This window comes from Artemia sp. Qi Xiang Cuo, chromosome 21 (assembly GCF_049724085.1).
Source record: "Artemia sp. Qi Xiang Cuo chromosome 21, ASM4972408v1, whole genome shotgun sequence".
NCBI classification, from domain to species: domain Eukaryota; kingdom Metazoa; phylum Arthropoda; class Branchiopoda; order Anostraca; family Artemiidae; genus Artemia; species Artemia sp. Qi Xiang Cuo.
In genome coordinates, this window is record NC_142814.1 from 3,680,501 (window position 1) to 3,706,691 (window position 26,191).

Genomic DNA, 26,191 nt, shown 5'->3' on the forward strand with positions numbered 1-26,191 from the left:
AACGACCTTACGCTGTTCTTTAATTGATCCTTCTTCTTTTTTAAATTTCTTGTTTTTCTCAATTTGACAATAGGCTAATACTGAGAGGGAAACAAAATTCTACATATCTGTCCGCTTTTTACCTTTTTTTTGCGATTTTGTCTTTTAAAATCAGGTGAGAGCTTGAAACCCTGCATTCAAATTTTGCAGAGTCAAGTTAAGGACCGCCTTCTAAACCCGTATTCATCAAAAGATAACCGCCCCATTTTTGCGTAGTAAAATCTCTTCTGCATAGCTAATTTTCGGTTTTCATATCGTACAGCCTTAAAATCTATTTATGCATTTATATTATTACTTGTTGTATGTTTTTTGCTATGATTGTTTATTTAATTTCTGTTAGTTTTGGGTTTCATTTATTCTTTAATAGTTATTTCTGGTCGTTTTGAGTTTGAATTATAACAGGTATTCATATCTCCTGAACTTAAGTTTAAAATGGCCTTTACTTTTCTTTGAAAAACTTATTTTTCGGAAAGTTTTTTTAATTAATTAACTAGAAAGGGACTCACTTGAAACTCTGTCAGAAGTTTATTTACAAGGATATTGTGGTCAATCAGGTCAAACGCTTTCTGGAGATCAATTAATAAAAGATTCAACCAGGTATCAGGGTTTTCAAGGTTTTTAAGAAAACTAACAAGGTAGTGTGAAGTAGATGTCTCCTTCAGGTTTCCAAATTGTTGTAAGTCAATAAGTTCAAGAATTTCTGCCTTTAACCAATTAGCTAAGAAACACTCGTAAATTTTTGAAAAGATGGGGTTAAGGTGATTGATCGTCTTCCTGTAAAATGGTTCACGCCTCCCTTCTTTTGAATTGGACTAATACATCCCGGCTTCCAGCATGACGGGTAACATCCAGAATTACTAACATCATTAAAAATACTAACAAGGGGTCTTAATAGTTTATCAGGGAATGCTTTTATTAGATCAATTGGGATATCAATGGGACAAATACTAGTTTTTTCTCAGTTTTTGCATTTTTCTCTATTTTTTGCTTAACTGAAATTTCCGGAATTTTATCTTATGGAGTTTCAGGGATTAGCTGGTTTTCCGAGAGAGTGGGGAATGTTAGCACAATGCTAGCTAGATGTTTATTAAGCTCATTGGCTGTCTATACAGGCGGTTCATCCAGAAGAAAATCAAGGCTCTCGCACGATCGACCCCCTATTTATTTTACTTTCTTAAACAATTTCTGAGGTTTGCTCTGTCTTAAGTAATTTAATTTATTCTTACCATAACAAGAAGCAGCATGGCGTATTTCTTTCTTTTTTTTTTGTTTGCTGAGGGTTAGGGCCTTCTCTTTCTTTCCAAGGCGAAAAAGTTTTAGTTTCAAATGGTATAGTCTTTTTATTTTTTGATTAATGTAAGGCTTATCTGAGGAACACACGTTCTTGGTAACCTCTGGGAACAATTAATGGTAATTTATCATTGATTTTGTTTGAAACAAACTAACCTTTCAATTACGATTTACACACGACAAAACATCATCCAAACTCTCGGACGTATCCAAGATCCAAAATCAAAAGACCTTGACTTGTTATTGGCCGGTACGAAAATTCAGAAACTGAGTAATTTTGTACAAAAACTAGCACTGGTTTCAAATGTAGCATGAGATGATAGCTACCACCGAGGGGGGGGGGGGAGAAGGGTAGTTGGAATATTGAAGAAGGTTTTAAGTTTAGTGCAAATAACATCCAAACTGGTTCCACCTTTTGTAGTAGGGAAATCAACAATTTGCTTAAGCTTCCTATCTCTGCACAGATAATTAAGACTTAGTTCGTTTGCGTCTCCTGCTATAAAGATGCTGGCATTTGCATATTTTGTCGTCACAAAGTCAAGACTTGCTTGTAGCCTGTCATGAAAATTACGAGGAGAATAAGCATTCTGTCCGTGGGAATAATAAAAAGAGCAAATTATTAAATTTGTGTCCCCACCTGCAAACCCTCCAGAAGTAGCTCTCTAAACTCCCCGAGCTTCAGCCGAGCTTCAGTAATAACTTTTTTGGCAGCAGCCTTATCCAAAACACCGGGAAGGACATTAGTGACTCTATAGGCCAGACAAGATCCTTTAAAAAATAGCATCCAGAGAAGTCAGCTTCTCTACTGGTCAATACCATCTATCATTGCTAAAATATTAATATAAGAACGTTTTTTTCTTTGACGGACATCACCAAATGTTTTCAGTATAATATTCTCATCCTTCATGTCTGAAATAGGAACAGATTTGTGCAATCTATTCCTAAATCCCCGAAGTACTACATTTCTGTCTTCATCCAACCTTTTGCAAATCAGAAAGTGGTTTTTGTGTTAGTTTACCAATAAGAGTAAATTTCGACTCATTCAATGGTGCCAAGTCCTCAACAGTACGCGTCTCCAATTTTGATAGAAGATCCTCTGGTAAGAGACGGCATTTATTTGGTGAGATGAGGTAGAATAGGTCCCGCTTTTCAAATTCTGTAACAGTTTGCAATGATACTGTTCTAAGTACATCATTTCTATCATATGGTGTTCCAATGCATACCATAGGTAAATCTTTTGAGGCTAATTGTTAATGGAGTGATTTTTATAGTGATGAATTAGAAAAAAGTAGTTGCCAAGTTTAGAGCCGTTTTGAAGCTTGAGACATGATCCTTTAAAAAATAGCATCCAGAGAAGTCAGCTTCTCTATTGGTCAATACCATCTATCATTGCTAAAATATTAATATAAGAACGTTTTTTTCTTTGACGGACATCACCAAATTTTTTCAGTATAATATTCTCATCCTCCATGTCTGAAATAGGAACAGATTCGTGCAATCTATTCCCAATTCCCCGAAGTACTACATTTCTGTCGTCATCCTACCTATTGCAAATCAAGTTCAAGTTTTTCAAGTTCAATCATTTTGTTATTAACATATACATGTATATAATTGACATAGGCCCATGGGGAGACAAGCTCGAAAAACTAGGCATTGACAAAGATAAAATAAAAAATTACGCTACAATACAAAGATAATTACGACGGCAAAAATACAATAATACAACAATAATATGAAAGTAGCAGCTATCCCAGGATCCAAATATAAATATAAATATATATAAAAAAAGATCAATATTATTAAATATAAATTCATACTAAAAGATAGCCGAGAGGCCCACATTCACTTAGAACAACAATCCAAACAAATAACTTAGTCATATTAAAAAGACACTTAATTAAAAGTAATCCTGAACTAAATGAAATTTACGATTCCTTTTTATTAAATGGATAGAAGAAAATTTATCAATAAAATCCTTGTGAGCATCCCAGCACCGGGCTATTGACACAAACGGGGCGAATTTACATCTCTCAGTACTTTACTTGTCAATGTAGATACTCTTTTTTTGTCATGTGTTATAACAATGTAAATCTTGTGATCGGGAGAACAAACTTTGATTGAGGTAATATGGCGGTAATTTCTTAATGTCATAATTAAATTTGAAAATAATTGCTCCTAAACTAAATTGTTCAGAAACTGGAAGTATATCTAAATAAGTATATAAAGATGCTGTAGAAGACTTATTTGGAAGTGAAATAGGCGATGAAATAACAAGTTTGAGGATTCTTACTGCTTTATTTTGTAAAATCTGTATTGGTTTAATAAGGCTTTTAAATGTAGATAAATATACTAGAGAACAAGAATTATTATTTGACTGAATCAGAGCAAAATAAATGCTTCTTAAAGCAGAGTAGGGCAAATAATGCTTCAACCTCCGCATTAAACCAACATACCTTGAAATCTTTAAGCGTATATTTTGAATGTGTGTTTTAAAAGATAATCTTTCGTCAATCATAAGTCCAAGGTACTTTATCACTTTCACCCGAGATATTGATAATAGATACTTTGAAGAAGTAACTCGGGTAATACGAGGGCATATATTTGACTTCCTGCCGTAAATTATGAAATTAGTTTTTGATAAATTCAAAGCAATAAAATTTGCAGAACACCATTCAAGAACATTAGAAAATGCAGTATCAAGTTTTGCCTCCAACTCCTCGTCATTCCTCACAGAAATTGAAACTGCCGTATCATCAGCAAAATGTGTGCTGAGACTTGGGATTGCCAAAGCGCGGTGAAAATTATTTATATAAACTAGAAAACGCAGAGGACCTAGGACAGAGCCCTGAGGCACCCCAACCATCGAGGACTGAGGAACAGGCGAAGAGAGAAAATTACCTCCATCTATTCGTTGCTTTCTCTTATCAAGATAAGATTTAACTAGATCCAACGCCGGTCCGCGCACACCACAACTATCCAATTTACGAAAAAGAATACAATGGGATATTGTATCAAATGCTTTTTTAAAATCCAAATATATTGTTGCTGGAATTTCTCCTCTATCTAAACACTCATGAATATATTGGATGAGAGCAATGATAGCGTGATCAGTATTGTGTCCAGACCAAAAACCACACTTGAAATTTGTGAAAAAATTAAACGATTTAAGAGAGTCCTAGATCCTCTTATAAATTGCCTTCTCAAATATTTTAGAAAATGCTGACAAAATAGAAATAGGGCGGTAATTTGCTGGGTTTTCAGGAGAGTCACCTTTGTGAAGCGGAATTATCCTTGCTTCTTTAAAAGCAGACGGGAAAATTTCATTTTTAAATGAAAGATTGATTATATGCTGTAATGGCAAAATTACTGCAGACAATATTTCTTTAACAATTATAGAACTAGACCCGTCGATTCCCGCTGAATCAGAAAGTGGTTTTTGTATTAGTTTACCAATAAGAGTCAATTTCGACTCATTCAATGGTGCCAAGTCCTCACAGTAAGCATCTTCAATTTTGATAGAAGATCCTCTGGTAAGATACAACATTTATTTGGTGAGATGAGGTAGAAGAGGTCCCGCTTTTCAAATTCTGTAACAGTTTGCCATGATACGTACTATTCTAAGAACATCATTTCTATCATATGGTGTTCCAATGCATACCATTGGTAAATCTTTTGAGGTTTATTGTTAATAGAGTGATTTTTATAGTGATGAATGAGAAAAAAATAGTTGCCACGTTTAGAGCCGTCTTGAAGCTTGAGACATGATCCTACAAAAATAGCATCCAGCGAAGTCAGCTTCTCTTTCTTGGTCAATGCCATCTATCATTGCTAAAATATTAATATAAGATTTTTTTTCTTTGACGGAAATCACCATGTGTTTTCAGTGTAATATTCTCATCCTCTATGTCTGCAATAGGAACAGATTCGTGCAATCTATTCCCGATTCCCCGAAGTGCTACAATTCTGTCTTCATCCAGCCTTTTGACATGCTTTGGCAAATCAGAAAGTGGTTTTTGTATTAGTTTACTGATAAGAGTCAATTGTAACACATTCAATGGTGCCAAGCCATCAACAGTAAGCGTCTCCAGTTTTGATAGAAGATCCTCTGGTAAGACAGGGTTTCCAGCTTGTTTCTGTGCTTTGTTTGATATTAGCTCTGAATTAGTAGAAGAATCGTCACCTGCAAACACTCCAAAAGTAGCGCTCTAAACTCCCCTGAGCCAGGGAACCAAGCTTCAATGATAACTTTTTTGGCAGTAGCCTTATGCAAAACACCGCAAACGACGTTAGTGACTCTATAGGGGTGGCCTAATTCCTTGCAAAAATTTTCAGCGTTTTCAATCATTCTATCCATCATCTTCCACGATTCGTCCTTATTTGATGCTATGAGGTAGAATAGGTCCCACTTTTCAACATATGGTGTTCCAATGTATACCATTGGTACAACTTTTGGGGTTATTTGTTTCCTTGGAACACAGGGAGCTAGAAGCAAAAATTAAACTTCAGGTTGCTTCTTGTCTTCTCCTGACCTTACTTTATCATCTTTCTGGTCACATAGGGACATACTGTTAGCTCTGAATTAGTAGAAGAATCATCACCTGCAAACACTCCAGAAGTAGCGCTCTAAACTTCCTGAGCTAGGGAACCAAGCTTTAATGAGAGCTTATTTGGCAGTAGCCTTATCCAAAGCACCGGAAATGATGTTAGCGATTCTATAGGCCAGGCCTAATTCCTTGCAAAAATTTTCAGCGTTTTCAACCATTTTGTCTATTATCTTCTACTATTTGTCCTTATTTGGTGAGATGAGGTGGAATAAGTCCCGCTTTCCAAATTCTGTAACTTGCCATGATACTGTTCCAAGAAAGTCATTTCTATCACCTGGTATACCATATGATTCCAGTGTATACCGTTGGTAAATCTTTTGGGGTTAATTGTTTCCTTTGAACACAGGGAACTAGAGGCAAAACTGAATATTCAGGTTGCTTCTTGTCTTCTCCTGACCTTACTTTATCATCTCTTTGGTCACATAGGGACATGCTGTCCACTCTTTCCATCAGGACGTTATAATCCGTTTGATTAATCATATTGGGCAATTCTGAGTAATTCTTATAGCGATGAAGTAAAAAAAAATGTTGCCATGTTTAGAGCCGTCTTGAAGCTTGGGACATGATCCTTAAAAAAATAGCATCCAGCGAAGTTGCTGAAATATTAATACAGGAATGTTTTTGTTTTTTTGACGGACATCACCAAATGTTTTCATTATAATATTCTCATCCTCCGTGTCTGAAATAGGAACAGATTCGTGCAATCTATTCCCAATTCCCCGAAATGCTACATTTCTGTCTTTATCCAACCTTTTGACATCCTTTTGCAAATCGGGAAGTGGTTTTCATATTAGTTTACCAATAAGAGTCAATTATGACTCATTCAATGGTGCCAAGTCCTCAACAGTAAGCGCCTCCAATTTTGATAGAAGATCCTGAGGTAAGACAGGTTTTCCAACTTGTTTCTGTGGTTTGTTTGATATTAGTTCTGAATTAGTATAAAAATCATCACCTGCAAACACTCCAGAAGTATCTCTCTAAACTCCCCTGAGCCACGGAACCAAGCTTCAATGATAACCTTTTTGGCAGCAGCCTTTTCCAAACCACCGGAAACGACGTTAGCGACTCTATACGCCAGGCCTAGTTCCTTGCAAAATTTTTCAGCTTCTTCAACGATTTTGTCCATCATCTTCCACGATTTGTCCTTATTTGGTGAGATGAAATAGGTCCCGCTTTTCAAATTCTGTTACATTTTGCCATGATACTGTTCCAAGAACGTCATTTCTATCATATGGTTTTCCAATGTATACCATTCGTAAATCTTTTGGGGTTATTAGTTGTTTCCTTTGAGCACAGGGAGCTAGAGGCAAAAATGAAACTTCAGGTTGCTTCTTGTCTTCTCCTGACCTTACTTTATCGTCTTTCTTTTGACACAGGGATATACGGTCCGCTCTTTCCATCAGGATGTTACAATCCGTTTGATTAATCTTATTGGGCGATTCTGAGTAATTTTTATAGTAATGAATTAAACAAAAATTGTTGCCATGTTTAGAGCAGTCTTGAAGCTTGAGACATGATCCTTTAAAAAATACCGTAAAGCAAAGTCAGCTTCTTTCTCCTGGTCAATGCCATCTAACATTGTTAAAATTTTAATACATGAATATTTTCTTCTTTGACGGACTTCACCAAATGTTTTCAGTATAATATTCTCATCCTCTGTGTTTGAAACAGGAACAGATTCGTGCAGTCTATTCCCAATTGCCCCAAGCGCTGCATTTCTGTCTTCATCCAACCTTTAGACATCCTTTTGCAAATCAGAAAATGGTTTTTGTATTAGTTTATCAATAAGAGTCAATTGTGACTCATTCAATGGCACCAATTCCTCAACAGTAAGCCTCTCCAATTTTGATCGAAGATCCTTAGGTAAGACAGATTCCTATCTTGCTTCTGTGCTTTGTTATTAGCTCTGAATTAATATAAAAAATCATCCCCTGCAAACACACCAGAAGTAGCACTCTAAACTCCTGTGAGCCAGGGAACCAAGCTTCAATGATAACTTTTTTGGCAGCAGGCTTATCCAAACCACCGGAAATGACTTTAGCGACTCTATACATCAGGCCTAATTCCATGCAAAAATTTTCAGCGTTTTCAACCATTTTGTCCAGCATCTTCCACGATTCGTCCCGCTTTTCAAATTCTGTAACAATTTGCCATGATGCTGTTTCAAGAACGTCATTTCTATCATATAGTTTTCCAATAGAACCATTCGTAAATCTTTTGGGTTTAATTGTTTCCTTTGAACACAGGGAGCTAGAGGCAAAAATGTAACTGTAAGTTATGCCCACAGGGCATAACTTACAGCCCTTACCCTGAAGGCTGGGGGGGGGGGTTGTCATCCTCAAATAATTAATTTCCAGAACTTTCTACTACGTTGAATAAAATGGCTATTAAAAATTTTGATTGGATGAGTTCGGAGGAATGGTGGGCGTGAGAGGGGGGTTAGTTACCCTCCAATCACTTTCACTATTAAAAAGGGCACTAGCCCTCTCAATTTCCAATTGAATAAACTCCTTTTGAAGTTTTTACGATAACTCTATAAAAACCTTATATGCCCCCCGGGTATAACTTACAACCTTTGCCCTCGGGGCTCTGAGGGGTTAGTCATCCTTAAGTACATAATTTCCAGAACTAACTGCCAACTACGTTGAACAAAATGGATATCTTAAAATTTCGATTGGATGTGTTTTGGAAAATAGTGGGCGTGAGAGGCGGCTAGTTGCCCTTCAATCACTTTTGACTATTAAGAAGGGCGCTATCCCTTTCAATTTCCAATTGAATGAGCCCTTTTTGAAGTTTCTACAACATCGCTTTCTATAAAAACCGTATATGCCTCTAGGGTATAAGTTACAACCCTTGTCCTGAGGGCTGTGAGGGGGGGGGGGACGGGGTTGTCACCCTTAAAGACTTGATTTACAAAACTTTTAACTACGTTGAATAAAATGGCTATCTAAAAATTTTGATTGGATGTGTCTTGGGAAAAGGTGGACGTGAGAGGGGGGTTAGTTGCCCTCAAATCACTTTCGACTATTAAAAAGAGCATTAGCTTTCTCAAATTCCAATCGAATGAGACCTTTTTCAAGTTTCTACGACAAAGATTTCAATAAAAACCTTATATGCCCCCAGGGCATAACTTATAACCCTTGCCCTGAAGACTTTGGGGGGAGTGTCCTGCTCAAAGATATAATCTTCTGAATTTTAAACTACCTTGGAACAAAATGGCTATCTCAAAATTTTTATTGGATGTGCTTGGGGAAATGGAGGGCGTGGAAGGGGTGTTAGTTGCCTTCCAATCACTTTCGACTATTAAAAAGGGCACTAACCATTTCAGTTTCCAATTGAAGGAGCCCTTTTTGAAGTTTCTACAACAACACGTTCTATGAAACCTTATATGCCCCCAGGGCATAACTTGCAACCCTTGACCTGAGGGCTGTGGGGGAGTGTCCTCCTCAAAAACATAATTTCTATCTGGAAATCAACTACGCCGATTAAAATGGCTATCTCCGAGAAATGGTGGGCGTGGAAGGGGTGTTAGTTGCCTTCCAATCACTTTCGACTATTAACGAGGGCCTAAGCCACTCCAATTTCCATTTGAATGAGCCCTTTTCGAAGTTTCTACGAAAAATTCTTCGACACGAAGTGCCCAAGTATAAAGGAAAAAATAATAAATAACATTGTGCCAACATCGTTCTTATATGCCCCCAGGGCCTAACTTAAAACCCTTGCCCTGAGGGTTGTGGGGGATTCTCCTCCTCAAAAACATAATTTCTATGTGGAAATCAACTAAGATGAATAAAATGGCTATCTAAAAACTCTGATTGGATGTGTTTGGGGAAAAGGTGGGCGTGGAAGGGGTGTTAGATGTCTTCCAATCACTTTCGACTATTAAAAAGGGCACTAACCATTCCAATTTCCAATCGAATGGACCCTTTTGGAAGTTTCTACGACACCTCCTTCGATACGAAGTGCCCTGGTATGGAAAAAGAAGAAAAAAAATTAATACATTGTGCCCACATCGTTCTTTACTTAGGCTGCGCGATTGCGCTGCCTATGATTAGCTCGGAATTAATATAAGAATCATCACCTCCAAACCCTCCAGAAGTAGCTCTCTAAACTCACCTGAGCCAGGGAACCAAGCTTCAGTGATAACTTTTTTGGGCAGCTGCATTATCTAACGCACTGGAAACGACGTTACCGACTCTATAGGCCAGGCCTAAATCCTTGCAAAAATTGTCCGCGTTTTCAACCATTTTGTCCATCATCTTCCACGATTTGTCCTTATTTGGTGAGATGACGTAGAATAGGTCCCGCTTTTCAAATTCTGTAACAGTTTGCCATGATACTGTTCCAAGAACGTCATTTCTATCAAATGGTGTTCCAATGTATACCATTGGTAAATCTTTTGGGGTTAATTGTTTGCTTTGAACCCTGGGAGTTAGAGGCACAAATGAAACTTCAGGTTCCTTCCTGTCTTCTCCTGACCTTACTTTATCATCTTTCTGGTCACAAAGGGACATACTGTCCGCTCTTTCCATCAGAACGTTATAATCCGTTTGATTCTATTGGGCAATTTGAGTGATTCTTATAATGGTGAATTAAAAAAAAAATTAGTTGCCGTAGCCATCTTGAAGCTTGAGACTTGATCTTTTAAAAAAACAGCATCAGGCGAATTCACATTCTCTCTCTTGGACAATGCCATCTATCATTGTTAAAATATTAATATAGGAATGTTTTTTTCTTTGACGGACATCACCAAATGTTTTCAGTATAGTATTGTCATCCTCAGTGTTTGAAATGGGAACCGATTCCTGCACAGATTCTGTTCCCAATTCGCTGAAGTACTACATTTCTGTCTTCATCCAACCTTTTGACATCCTTTTGCAAATCAGACAGTGGTTTTGTATCAGAATAGATCAAATTGCACGAATTAATATATCACGAAACTACAGATGAATTTAGCCTAAAAGGTATAGGCTATTAAAATATAACGAAAATGTGAATGGGCGATTCCTAGTTAGACCATTATAACACAAAATATGAATCAATATATCGCGCAACTAATTATCGTGTAAAAATAACAGGCTAATTGGCACGTAGCAATTTTTGCGAGAGACCGGAAGTGACATTGAAAAAGGATTTTCATTTAGACTGTAGAAGTATTTTGATGATTAGCTCAATTTTAGAATAATGTCGGTCAGAGATAACAACAGATAAGAAACCAAGAAATATGGACTATAAGGTACCGGCTTATTTATGGAGTAGATGTTCGGACATAGGCCCTCGCTCTAACATATTGAATAATGACAAATATCTACACAGCATCGTTGGAAAGATAGTGATATAGAAATTGTTACAAAATTGGCTACTCAATATAACGCGGCATTTCTGATGGAAAGGGCGGCTTTTAAAAAAGCCAGGGAGGCGATTGCGAAAAAAATACAAACTTATGAGGATGTTGTTGAAAGAGTTGAAGAACAACGGTCAAAAATTCGTCAAGAATTGCGTTTGCTAAAGAAAAATATAGAAATATATAGAAAATATGTGAATAAACCTGAAGAGCGTATTCGGGATCTAGAAAATGAATTAAATTTGATTTGCCCCTCTACGCGGGAGGAAGATATCGCTCACGAAGAGTATGAGGAGGTACGGAAAAGAGAGACACAAGCCTATGAAGAAGGTAAATAAAAATTTTAACAAGGTACAATTGGAAGTTATTGGAAAGAAGATTTTATCACAACTAACTTTTAGGCTGTCGGATAGCCATAAGATATTAAATACTAAGACGGAACTTCGTCGACTATGCGGGGAGGTGGACCGGCCCAAAAAACAAAATGGGAGGCTGAGCCACCCTGTCGAAAAAACTAAATGTTTAATACTCCAGATCAAAATGTTGATAATCCGGAAAAATGGGATGCGGAAGTGGTAAGCCACATAATATTGAAAATAAGACGCGCAAAGATAATTTTTCGAGAAAATTTTCAGAAAATAGAAAACTTCAGAACACTTTTACCGAATATGAGACGCCGACAACTATATGCCAACAAGAAGCACTGATTTTACCAGAGAAAAATGACACGAAATTTATTGTACGCGCTTTTCCTCGGAAAGTTGTGAAACCTCTTAGTAGCCTACAATATGAAAAACCAATTGTCGGATTTCAATTCCCAATTAATGACGAATTATTTGCTTCTGCGTTAAAAGTAAAGAAAACAAAAAACAAAACAAAAAGAATGCAAAGCGAAACTACAATTTAAGAATTCAATTTTCATTATCTAATGCTACTAATAAAGAAAAGAAAACTAAAAAGAGAAACGAAATATTAAACGGAGCTACAATGAAGAGATGCAGTTAAAGATGATGGACACTGGAATCCAATTCAGATTTGATGATGATTTAGTTTGCACGATTGAAAAGTTAAAAAGAGTAAAAATGAAAATATTATAATTTAAATAAAAGATTACATGGACTATGCTTAGCTAACATAAAATAAAATAAATAATAGGGGGGATAAAGAGGTCCAAGATCCACCAGGAAATTTACAAAACTACGATAAGAGGAAAAAAATAAGGAGGGAGGAGAGGGCCAATGACCTATTAAGAGAAGTTACAGATAATCATGAAATAGAATCGACTTGTCTACAACAGGTTAAGGAAAAGTTGAGAGATATTGAATTTCGGGTTAAATTGGAAAATCTTGGGAAGGAATCTGAGATTAGTCCTATCAACTATAAGGGAGATTTGTTCTCTTTTAGGGGTGGGGCGGAGCCCCTTTGAGGAGCCATGAATGATGGACGGTTCGCTCAGCAGACAGCTGGTTGGCCAGTTGTGACCCTGTACCGAGACTTCGCCTCTCTAATCTGGAGTTCTTGGGAGACAGTCTTTCCCAGTCACTTCATATATTACCCAAATCTTTGTCCAGTAACCCTGCTCACGGTTACAACTCTTCATGGTAATCGACGAAAATTTCCTGCAAACCTGATTCCTAGAGTTACGTATTAAAATTTCATCTTCAAGTAGTATCAACGCTTATTCCTCATTTGATTATCCCAGGGGAGGGAGCCCATAATGAACTGATTAATGATTCGCTCAAACTTTTAGCTGATTTCCTTGTACCCCTATCGTTTTCAAAGGCATGTGATTTTTTCGGCCTTAGATTATTTGAAATTATTTCAAGAGCAATTTACATTTTAATTGAGATGTAGTGTAATTTCCACCGATGGAAATTAAGAGATTTGTTCAGCTAATTTTTCATAATGACTGGCATCGTCGAATTTGCCAGAACCCGATTCTACGCTCTTCCAAATGTAAATTCGTGAGGGTGAGAAATTTCTGTTAATCACGCTAAGCACGATTATTTGACCTACAGCAAGGAAATCAAGTTTAGGACCAAGACGGGGTTGATTTTGTCAACATTGATCCGATCTTTGGTATATACGTCATTTGTTTCATACGAAATTTTCCATGCACCATTTTAGAAATTTCACTACAGTTGGCAAATTTAATGTTGCGGAGCAAACAAAATGTTGCGGGTTCAAATTTTATGACAAGAGAGGACCTGTAAGTATTTTAACAGCAATTGGCTGTTAAGCCATGATCGTCTTCAAAATGAGGGGTCGGCATCTTTTGCTACCTGGTATTCTTATTAGTTGCTTCCAATGCGTTTGAAGGTACGGAAACTTTGGTTTCATTTCTGCTAAGGATAGGATTGTGAAACTAAGAATGGATTGAAACTGCTACTACTACTACTACTAACAACTCACCGTTGCACCAAGCCGCCTAAGGCCGTTACAGCTACGAACGCTCCTCGTCCATACCAATCTATTCAAAGCTGCCCTTTTTACACCCACCCACGAAGTTCCCATTTCCTTTAAATATTTCTTTATGACGTCCTCCCACCCCAGACGAGGACGGCCTGCTTTCCGTTTAGCCCTAGACGGTAGTAGGGTAAGAGATTCCATTTCTGAGCCTCCTATGTACCAAACAGGTTTTTCTAGTAGTTACAGGTTTTTCTAGTAGTTACAGGTCATGACGCAGTTTCAAAGTTCACTGCCTTTTTGGTGATAAGCTCAAAAAAAACCCAGCACGTCTTGTTTCATTGTTATGCAATTATTTTTGTATATATTCAGGTTCCATGTTTGATTCTCCATCAGTTTCAAATCGTTTATGTTCGATATAGCATTTTTTGTAATTACATATAAAAAATGGATAATTCTAACCTTTTTCTGGTGAGTAAAAAATATTAGCATTATTAAAAATAAATTGTCATTAAGTTAAGGAAGAAATTCTTTCCTTACACTAGAACTAGGGGTACTTATGTACTTATAAGCTTGTTGTTTTTAGGAGTTGAAAAAAAATCTAAATCTCTTATAGGTTGAAATTTACGGTGTGATTTCTTATCAAGATCATTGGTATTTTTAGGTAATGTTTTTTTTTTTTGAAAAAATTGCTTTTGTTTTAGTTTGTTAATTTTTTATTTAGAATAAAATTTCTTTTTTTTAATTTTTTATTTTTTAAAAAATCTTAATTTTTTTTAAATATAATTGGTTTTTTTTTTTTTTTTTTTTATCAAGAACATTTTTTTTTTTTTTAGGGTTTTTTTTTAAAATAATTCCAGGCCAGTATGCATTTATGTTGTTTTTTTTTATAAATATCAGTGCCCTTTTTAAGGATTTTTTTGAAAAAGTGCTTAGCTTTAGATCGTTTATTTTATTTTATAATAAATTTTTTTTTCTTTTAATTTATTAATTTTTACAAAAGCTTCATTTTTATTTCTGTTTTATTTTTTTTTTTTTATCACGATAATTTTTTTTTTATTTGTGTTTTTTTTTGAAAATATTTAATGACCAGTCTGCGTTTAATAAAATCTTACTTAAATTTAATTAGTTAAAAACCCTCACCCCCCCCATTTCCTCAAAAATAAAATTTGTTACCTTATAACCCTATTTAATAAATAACATTGTTAGCTATCCTTTTTATTTAACGGACCTAATTATCTCATAAGAGGGATTGACTGAGCCGTGCTAATTAACTTTTCCACATCTTTTCCATAAATTTATTTGAGTAAACACCCTCACCCCCCCCATGTCAACACTAACTTAAATTTTTAAATAGTCACGAAAAGTAAGATAACTACGTGTTATCGATCAGTGTTAATTTGATGAAATCATAAAAAATTACTTTTTCGTATATGTTATATTCGCCTTATCATTTACTCTTATTAATTTTAAATTTAAGTCTAAATATTATTTAAATATTATTTATTTACTTTACGTTAATATGATATTATTAAAATTTTTGTTTAATAAGGAACGCAAATACTGCTGTTTATTTTGTAAATTAAAATTCAAGTCAGGTAAAATGCGCAAGAGGAGGGGGGAGGGTGTAGGGGGGGGAGGAGCACTTGAGAAAAGGCACTCAGACCCGAAAAAAAAACCTATGATTTTGAAATAAATATTGATAAAAAAAAAAGTCTTATTTTAAAAAAAAACAAAATGCATTTTTGCTACATGCTCATTTTTTTTTTTTTTAAAGGAAGAAGTTACGTGAAATAATCCACCTTCTGGGAAAAAAGCTATATAGGACGAACCGTCATTAATACAGCCCACAATCGCGTCTGTTATCAAATTCGCTGGGTTGTTTTTTTTTTTTCTCAAAAAAAAAAAAATATGTTAAAAAATTTAAGCAATAAATATCTTTAAGCTTAACCCCGTCAAGTTATTTAGAATATTTCTATTGTAAGCAAGTAACAAAATCTTTCCTGAAGTCACCTCTTGGATACACAATACAGAAATTTTCATTAAAGAAATTATGAAAAAATTGTAAGTAAGTAGCAAATTCTTTCTTGAATTCACCTGCTGGATTAATTATTTATTTTAGTAAAGTAATAATTTATTTTAGTAAATTAATAATTTATTTTAGTAAAGTAATAATTTATTTTAGTAAAGTAATTATTTATTTTAGTAAAGTAATTATTTATGACGTTATGTCTGCTTTACAAAAATATTGGATGAAGCGTTTTATTATAATACTTCAACAGAATTAAAAATGAATATTAATAAATTAATGAAATTAATAAATATGAGTTCAGTAGTGATAAACTCGCACGGTTTAGTACAGATTGTTGTGTAGTGAAGTGAGTTGTTACTAGTAGAAGTATTTTAATTTTTTTTTTTCAATAAGTTAATAATATAACATAAATGAAATATTATATTATATTGATAAAAAATATCAATTAAAACAACATTTGTTTTTTTAGTGCTGTTAGCTGTTAATATTAGTATTATATTCTTTTTTTTTTAAATAAATTCGTAATATACATTAAATGAATTCAGATATTTTATTTATAAAAAATATTAGTTAATAATTAATTGTTTTTTGTTATTATTTTTTTTTTTACTATTATTATCACTTTATATTTTTTTTTTGCTATAAATAAATTAAATAACTTAAATGATATAATATTTTTTAGTTATAAAAAATATGATTTAATTATTAATTTTTTTTTTTTTTTTTTTTTTTTTTTGATTTTATTAGTTTTTTTTTTTTTGCAAGCAATTAATACAATAACTTAAACTCATTAATATTTTTTCTTTATAAAAAATATCTGTGACTACATAATTTGGTTTTTTTGTGAAGTGTGTTTTTAATATTTTTATTACTTTATTTTTTTTTTTTGCAAGCCCTTAATAAAATAACATAAATTCATTAAGATTTTTTATTTATTAAAAATATCCGTGACTACATAACATTGTTTTTTAGTTAATTTAGTTTTTAATATTATTATTATTTTCTTTTTTTTTTTTCTCAAGCCATTCATACTATAAATTAATTGCTTTCAGATATTTTCTTGATTAATTATTATAACTATATTTTCTCTATGTTAAACTATATATACAATATATTATGTAATTAAATCCTTTTCTTAAATCTCCGATGTTTTAATAGACATTCTAAACTTTCGATATGCTATCGTACTCTAAAAAATAATGAACACATAACAATGTAAGGTATAATATATTTTTAATGAAATAATGTCATGTAGAATTGAACAACTTTGGACATTTTGAATCTGTTCCATAAAATGCTTCACCATGAACTCTCTTGATAGTATAGCTAGTGTCTTCTCTTAGTTCATAATCTGTAGAATAATAATTATTCCATTTTGACTCATACACAATTTTAATAGTTGTGTCATCGAAAAGGGTCAGTATGCTGTTCGTCATTTTTGTTATTTGATTCATTGATTGTTTGATCAGCGGCAGTAACGTTAGCTGGTAATTTGATTTTCATCGATTCATCTTTATATTTTTTAGTGATATTTTTCGACAATGCCCTTTTTATTTTACTAGAAATTTCACTGTCTATTATCACACTATTTTTAAACAGGTAACAGTTTAGGCACGTAGACATGATATTGTTAATGATATTAGTAGAAGAGTAGGCTTTTATGTTCGTCTTTGCTTTTGTTTGAATGCTAAGACCAGATAGCTGACGATATGGTTTAACACTGGGTAACATATTACAACAAGCACTAGCAAGAAGATGACCCTCTTTATCAACTATTATTTTTATGTTGGCAGTCTCTTTGAGTGTAATCATCTCTGGAGATCTCAATCTCGCATATCCACCATCATAAGAGTTGAATTTTTTTGGTATTCCAAAGAAATTCAATTCCATACTGTCATGAAAATACACGCATACGTATCCGATAGTACTACCACCTGTACTTATTTCATAGTTTAAATACTTCTCCTTGTCAGCATCCAATGCTACAATAACACGCTCATGTGAACACACTTTCTTAAAATGCTTCATCTTAACTTTTTTAGAGATATTAGCTATGTGTTTATCGTTCCACTGTGTAAAAAATACTGATTTAATATATGCAATAAATTAGGTAGTGTCAATAACTGGCCATAGAGCAATAGTGGGAAAGCCACATCGTGTCTCAGGGACAAGCAGAGAGTACAATTCATTCAAGAAATTATGAAAATATTTGTAAGCAAGTAATAAACACGTTTTGAAACTACATGCTATGTACATGCCTTTCCTTGGCACCTTTCCAAAAATGAGCGGGGACTCCCTACTGCTTCCTACACATTGCAAAAAGTGAGCAGTACGAAAAACTGGAAACCTGTCCAACCGCGCGGGGAGACCCCACCAATCAGGAGGTGGTAGGCAAAGTCGACATAGCTTTATTTCATTTTTTTAGGTTCATTTAGACGAGGTTACGCGCGTAACCTCGTCTAAATGAACCTAAAAAAAATGAAATAAAGATATGTCGACTTTGCATACCACCTCCTGCTTGGTGGGGAATCCCCGCTCGTTTGGAAAGGTTTCAAGTTTTTCGTACTGCTCACTTTTTTGCAATGTGTAGAAAAACCAGTGGGGGATCCCCGCTCATTTTTGGAAAGGTGTCAAGGAAAGGCATGCACATAGTATGTAGTTTCAAAACGTGTTTATTACTTGCTTACAAATATTTTCACAATTTCTTGAATGAATAGTACTCTATGCTTGTCCCTGAGACACGATGTGGCTTTCCAACTATTGCTCTATGGCCGGTTATCGACACTACCTAATTTATTGCATATATTAAATCAGTATTTTTTACACAGTGGAACGATAAACACATAGCTAATATCTCTAAAAAAGTGAAGATGAAGCATTTTAAGAAAGTGTGTTCACATGATGGTGATATTGTAGCATTGAATGCTGACAAGGAGAAGTATTTAAACTACGAAATAAGTAAAGGTGGTAGTACTATCGGATACGTATGCGTGCGTTGTCATGACAGTAAGGAATTGAATTTCTTTGGAGTACCAAAAAATTCAACTCTTATGATGGTGGATATGCGAGATTGAGATCTCCGGAGATGATTACACTCAAAGAGAATGCCAACATAAAAATAATAGTTGATAAAGAGGGGCATCTTCTTTCTAGGGCTTGTTGTAATATGTTACCCAGTGTTAAACCATATCGTCAGCTTTCGGGTATTAGCATTCAAACAAAAGCAAAGACGAAAAGAAAAGCCTACTCTTCTACTAATATCATAAACCATATCCTGTCTACGTGCCGGAACTGTTACCTGTGTAAAAATAGTGTGATAATAGACAGTGAAATTTCGAGTAAAATAAAAAGGGTATTGGCAAAAAATATCACTAAGGAATATAAAGATGAATCGATGGAAATCGAAGTACCAGCAAACTTTACTGCCGCTGATCAAACAATCAATGAATCAAATAACACAAATGATGAAAAGCATATTGACCCTTTTCGATGACACACCTATTAAAATTGTGTATGAGTCAAAATGGAATAATGATTATTCTACTGATTACGAACTAAGAGAAGACAATAGCTATACTATCAAGAGAGTTCATGGTGAAGCATTTTATGGAACAGATTCAAAATGTCCAAAGCTGTTCAATTCTATATGATATTATTTCATTAAAAATATATTATAACTTACATTGTTATGTGTTCATTATTTTTAGAGTAAGCGAGCATATCGAACGTTTAGAATGTCTATTAAAACATCGGAGATTTAAGAAAAGGATTTACATACATCATATATTGGATAGATAGGTTAACATAGAGAAAATCTAGGTATAAGAATGAATCAAGAAAATATCTGAAAGCATTTAAGGTATAGTATGAATGGCTTGCTAAAAAAAAAAATTAAAATAATAATAATATTAAAAAATCAATGAAATAAAAAACATTCTGTTTTTTTCACGGATTTTTTTAATAAATTAAATATATTAATTATTTTATTTTTGTTTTTTATTGGCTTTAAAAAAAAAAAAAAGAAAAAAATAAAAATATTAAAAAAAAAATTCAAAAAAAAAAAAACTTTTTTTTTAACGTATTTTTTTTAAAAATAAAATTTATTAAAGATTTTATTTTATTTTATGAATGGTTTCAAAAAAAAAAAAAAAAAAAAAAACTATTAAAAAATAACTTCAAAAAAAAAACATATGATGTAGTAATGTATATGTTTTATCAATAAAATATAAGAATGCATTTAATGTATAGTATTAATTGATTGCAAAAAACACACGAAACTTCTACTAATAGTACTCATGTTGTCACGGCTATTTTTTATCAATAAAATATATGAATGAATTAAATTTATATTAATAATTTATTTAAAAATAAAATAAATTAATAATAATATTAAAAGCTAACTTAAATAAAAAAACATCGGATTTTTTAACTGATATTTTTTATCAAGAAATTAACAGAATTATTTTAATGTATAGTATTAACTTTTTGCAAAAAAAAAAATGAAAATACTACTAATAGTAACAAATCACTGAACTAAAAAAACATATGTAATAAACAGTGCGATTTTATCATTACTTAACTCCTATTTATTAATTTCATTAATTTATTAATATTCATTTTTAATTCTGTTGAAGTATTATAATAAAACGCTTAATCCAATATTTTTGTAAAGCAGACATAACGTCATAAATAATTACTTTACTAAAATAAATAATTACTTTACTAAAATAAATTATTACTTTACTAAAATAAATTATTAATTTACTAAAATAAATTATTACTTTACTAAAATAAATAATCAATCCAGCAGGTGAATTCAAGAAAAAATTTGCTACTTACTTACAATTTTTTCATAATTTCTTTAATGAAAATTTCTGTTTTGCTAATCCAAGAGTTGAATTCCTGAAAGAGTTTTTAAATGAATAACAATAGAAAATTAAAAACCACCATGACGGGGTTATGATTCAAGAATATATTGGCTTAAAGTATTCAACTGATTTTTTTTTTTTTGAGAAAAAAAAAAAAAAACAACACAGCGAATTTTATAAAATACGCGCTTGTGGGCGGTATTAATGACGGTTCGTCCTATCTAGCTTTTTTCCCAGAAGGAGGATTATTGCACGTCTCTTCTTCCTTTAAAAAAAAAAAAATTAGCATTTAGCAAAAATGCTTGTTGAGTTTTTTGAAAATATTACATTTTTTTTTATAACAATTTTTTTAAAAATAATTTGTTTTTTTTTGGTGTCTTATAGCCTCTTTTACAAGTGTCCTCCCCCCCCCCCTCTCCTCCTATGGCACTTTGTACCGTACGGGATTTTTAAATTAAAAATTAACCATCGGTATGTTCAGTCCTTATTAACACCAAAGTATAAGTAATTAAAGTTAAAATAAAGTAAACCTATAAGATATCAATCAAATGTAGACATAAATAGAAATTTCAGAAGTGGAAAAGTTAATTTGCACAGCTCAGTCACTACCTCTTACTAGAGCATTAGTTCCTTTAAATAATATGTAGATCTAACAATGTTATTTATTCAATTGGTTTTTAAGTTACAAATTTTTTTTTTTGATTAAATGGGGGGGTGAGGGTTTTGAAAGCATTAAATTTCAGGAAGAGATGTGGAAAAGTTAATTAGCACGGCTCAGTCAATCCCTCTTATGAGATAATTAGGTCCGTTAAATAAAAAGGATAGCTAACAATGTTATTTATTAATTAGGGTTATAAGGTAACAAATTTTATTTTTGAGGAAATTGGGGGTGAGGGGTTGTAATGCAGTAAATTTAATGAAGATATTATTCAATGCAGACTTGCCAGTAAATATTTTCAAAAAAACATCCCTAAAAAAACCACTGATCGTGATAAAAAAAAAAATCGCACTGTAATAAAAAGGAAGCTTTTGTAAAAATTAATAAATTAAAAAAATCAATATTTTATTCTAATCCCAATTTACCGATCGAAAGCTAAGCACTTTTTAAAAAACATCCTTAAAAAGGGAACTTATATTTATAAAAAAACAAACAGAAAATGCACAAGGGCATGGAATTTTTTAAAAAAAAAACAATAAAAAAAAAAACACTGAAATTGATATAAATAAAAAAAAAAGCAAATTATATTTATAAAAAATTAATATTTTTTAAAAAATAAAAAAAAAAAAAAAAAAAATTTTAAAATAAATAAAAAATTAACGAAATAAAATATAACAACTTTTTTCAAAAAAACACATTCCCTAAAAAGACCAATGATATTTATAAAAAATCACACAGAAAATTTCAAACTATAAGATAATTAGATGTTTTTTCAACTACTAAAAACAACAAGCTTCTAAGTATATAAGTACTCCTAGTTCTAGTGTAAGGAAAGAATTTCTTCATTAACTTAATGACAATTTCTTTTTAATAATTCGAATATTTTTTACTCACCAGAAAAAGGTTATAATTATCCATTTTTTCTATTTAATTACAAAAAATTCTATCTCGAGTATAAACGATTCGAAACTGATGGAGAATCAAACATGGAACCTGAATACATACAAAAAATAATTGCATAACGATGAAACAAGACGTGCTGGTTTTTTTTTGGGCTTATCACCAAAAAGGCAGTGAACTTTGAAACTGCGTCATGACCTGTAACTACTAGAAAAACCTGTAACTACTAGAAAAACCTGTTTGGTACATAGGAGGCTCAGAAATGGAATCTCTTACCCTACTGACGGTTGGCCAAAAAGAACAATCTTCGGCAATCTGTCATCCTTCATCCGCACAACGTACCCTAGCCACCTCAGCCTTTCTTTCATTATAGCCCTAGAGAGCGGTATTTCGTATGAAAGAGTATAATCATCTTCATTAAGAGGCTACAAAATTCGACAAATTAGTTTACCTTTTATGTGATCAAAAGAAATGAGGTTAGCTTTAAACCGTGGTTATCCTTGTCAATGACATCTTATAACTATCCCTAATTAGGGTTACTAGTGACATCGCATTTCTCTTAAATCTTTCTTTACGACTCTGTAGTCAACTCTGCTGTTGAATATATTCACTATGCAGTCACTTTAACTTATCGTTTTTACCAACCATGCCACGATGGAATAAAAACAGATTTTGATAAAATATATATCATATGGATTGTATATGGACCAGCTAAACTAGCTATAAAGCCAAGTCCCAATTACTAGTATCGTTAAAGCTTAAAACTTAAAATATCACCTTATATTCGTAGATCCCAATCAGTACTGTGTATCTATCACTAGTTTTACAAAAAAAATACTGCTGCAGCTACATTTTTATAAAATTCAATTCAAATGAATTCAACTGAAAATTCAATTCAACTTGAATTCAAATGAATGTGAATTCAAAGTGCCAATTCAACTTGAATTCAAAGTGCCCTGGTCTAAACAACAACAACAAAAATAATACATTATACCCACATCGATCTTTACTATAAAAAAGTTAAGCTTTCCAATCACTTTCGACTATTAAAAAGGCCATTAGGCCTTTCGATTTCCAATCGAATGAGCCCTTTTCGAGTTTCTTCAACAATGCTTTCTAAAAACACCTTATATGCACCCAGGGTATAAATTAAAACCCTTACTCTAAGGGCTGTTAGGGTGGTTGTCATCCTCTAAGACCTAATTCCTAAGACATAGACTCCTAAGACCTAAGACCGAATTACTTCTGAAAACTTTCAACTACGTTAAACAAAATAGTTATCTCAAAATTTTGATTGAATGTGCTTGAGGAAATGGTGGGCGTGAGAGGGGCGTTAGTCACTCTCCAATCACTTTCAAATATTAAAAAAGGCCTAGCCTTATCAATTCCAATCAAATGAGCCCTTTTGAAGTTTCTACGACAACGCTTTCCATAAAAACCTTACATACCCCCAGGGCATAACTTACAACCCATGCCCTGAGAACTGGGGGGGGGGTTGTCATCCTCAAAGACCTAATTTCCAGAACATTCTACTACGTTGAACAAAATGACTATCTGAAAATTTTGATGGGATGTGTTTGGGGGAATGGTGGGCGTGAGAGGGGGGTTAGGTACCTTCAAATCAATTTCGGCTGTTTAAATGGGCATTATCCCACTCAATTTCCAATTGAATGAGCTTCTTTTAAAGTTTTTACCAAAATGCTAACTATAAAAACCTTATATGCCCCCAGGGCATAACTTACAACCTTTGCCCTGGTGGCTCTGGGGGGTTTGTCATACTTAAATACATAATCTCCAGAACTTTCAACTACGTTGAACAAAGTGGCTATCTATAAGCTTTGACCGAATGTTCTTGGGGAAATGATGACCGTGAAAAGGGGGTAATTGCTCTCCAGTCACTTTCGACTATTAAAAAGGGCAATTTCAATTTCCAATCAAATGAGCCCTTTTTGAAAGTTCTACAATAAATTTCTATATAAGCCTTATATGCCCCCAGGGCATAACTTACAACCCTTGCACTGAGTGCTCTAAGCGGGTTATCCTCCAAAAAGACCTAATTTCCAGAACTTTCAACTACGTTGAACAAAATGGATATCTCAAAATTTTGATTGGATGTTTAGAAAACATGCTGGGCGTGAAAGGGGGGTTAGTTGCCCTTAAATCACTTTCGACTATAAAAAGGGCACTAGCCCTTTCAATTTCCAATTTAATGAGCCGCTTTTGATGTTTCTACAACATCGATTTCTATAAAAAACCTTATATGCCCCATAGGGCACAACTTACAACCCTTGCCCTGAGGGTTACGGAGGGGGAGGGGGAAGAGATTGTCATCCTTAAAGACCTAATTTCCAAAACTTTCAACTATGTTGAACAAAATGCCTATCTAAAAATTTTGATTGGATGTGTTTGGGGGAAAGGTGGGCGTGAGAGGGGGGTTAGTTGCCCTCAAATCACTTTTGACTATTAAAAAAGGCACTAGCCCTTTGAATTTCCAATCGAATGAGCCCTTTTTCAAATTTCTACGACAAAGATTTCTATAAAAACCTTATATGCTCCCAGGGCATAACCCTTGCCCTGAAGACTATGAGGGGAGTGTCCTGCTTAAAGGTATAATTTCCGGAATTTTAAACTGCGTGGAACGAAATGGCTATCTCAAAATTTTGATTGGATTTGTTTGGGGAAATGGTGGGTGTGGAAGGGGTGTTAGTTGCATTCCAATCATTTTCGACTATTAAAAAGGGCACTAGCCATTTCAATTTCCAATCGAAAGAGCTCTTTTTGAAGTTTCTACGACAACGCGTTCTATAATAACCTTATATGCTCCCAGGGTATAACTTACAACCCTTGCCCAGAGGGCTGTGGGGGAGGGGGTTGTCATCATCTAAGACTTAATTTCCAGATCTTTAAAGTACGTTGAACAAAATGCCTATCTCAAAATTTTGATTGGATGTGTTTGGGGAAAAGATGGGTGTGAGAGGTGTGTTAGTTGCCCTTCAATCACTTTCGACTATTAAAAAGGGCACTAGCCCTTTTAATTTCCAATCGAATGACCCTTTTTTGAAGTTTCTATGACAATACTTTCTATAGAAACCTTATTTGCCCCCAGGGCATAACTTACAACTCTTGCCCTTAGGGCTGTGGGAGAGTGTCCTTCTCAACAACATAATTTCTATCTTGTAATCAACTATGCTGAACGAAATGGCAACGAAATCTAAAAATTTTGATTGGATGTGTTTCGGGAAATGGTGGGTGTGGAAGGCGTGTTAGTTGCCTTCCAATCACTTTGGACTAAAAAGGGCACAAGCCACTCCAATTTCGAATTGAATGAGCCATTTTCGAAGTTTCTACGACAACTTCTTCGATACGAAGTGCCATGGTCTAAAGGAAAAAAATAATAAATAATACATTGTGCCAAGATCGTTCTTATATGCCCCCAGGGCAGAACTTAAAACCTTTGACCTGAGGGTTATGGGGGAATGTCCTCCTCAAAAACATATTTTCTATCTGGAAATCAACTACGCTGAACAAAATGGATTTCTAAAAATTTTGATTGGACTTGTTTAGGGAAATGGTGGGCGTGGAAGGGGTGTTAGTTGCCCTCCAATCAGTTTCGACTATAATAAAGGGCATAAGCCACTACAACTTCGAATCGAATGAGCCCTTTCCGAAGTTTCTACGAAAACTCCTTCGATACGAAGTGGCCTGGTCTAAAACCAAGAAAAAAAAATAATACATTATGCCAACATCGTTCTTTACTTAGGCAGCGCTATTGCGCTGCCTATGATACATCCTAGATAAGTTGAATGGTTTTTCCGAACTCTCTTCAGACACTTAATTAGTTATGGCCTTCCAGTCACAAGTTCTTCGCACAGAGGCGGGCTGGGCCCTGAAAGCTGGGAGACCTCAGAAGGCACTACGGGGAACGCGTGCTGCCATCTACAATTTAGTCTAATGCCAAGCTAACATAATTTATTCAAGAATTATCGATCCAGGAAGGGGGACAGATTTCTGAGAAATTGATTGCATAATCGAGGGGAAGTAGATTTCTGA

The 26,191-nt window shown here is 33.8% G+C and overlaps 2 protein-coding genes across 2 annotated transcripts in view; both read right to left on the minus strand.

The window, feature by feature from the left end:
• LOC148939157 (uncharacterized) overlaps window positions 1–26,191 on the minus strand; it is a 459,905-nt gene that overhangs the window by 399,913 nt on the left and 33,801 nt on the right. The window lies entirely within an intron of this gene.
• On the minus strand, window positions 10,070–10,447 carry LOC148939164 (serine--tRNA ligase, cytoplasmic-like). The gene has a single exon (XM_089107250.1). The coding sequence runs from the start codon at window positions 10,445–10,447 to the stop codon at window positions 10,070–10,072; it is 378 nt and encodes a 125-aa protein (XP_088963376.1).

Excerpts from the sequence above, each read along its gene's own strand:
- LOC148939164 (XM_089107250.1), bottom strand. The coding sequence starts at position 10,447 with ATGTCCCTTTGTGACCAGAAAGATGATAAAGTAAGGTCAGGAGAAGAC.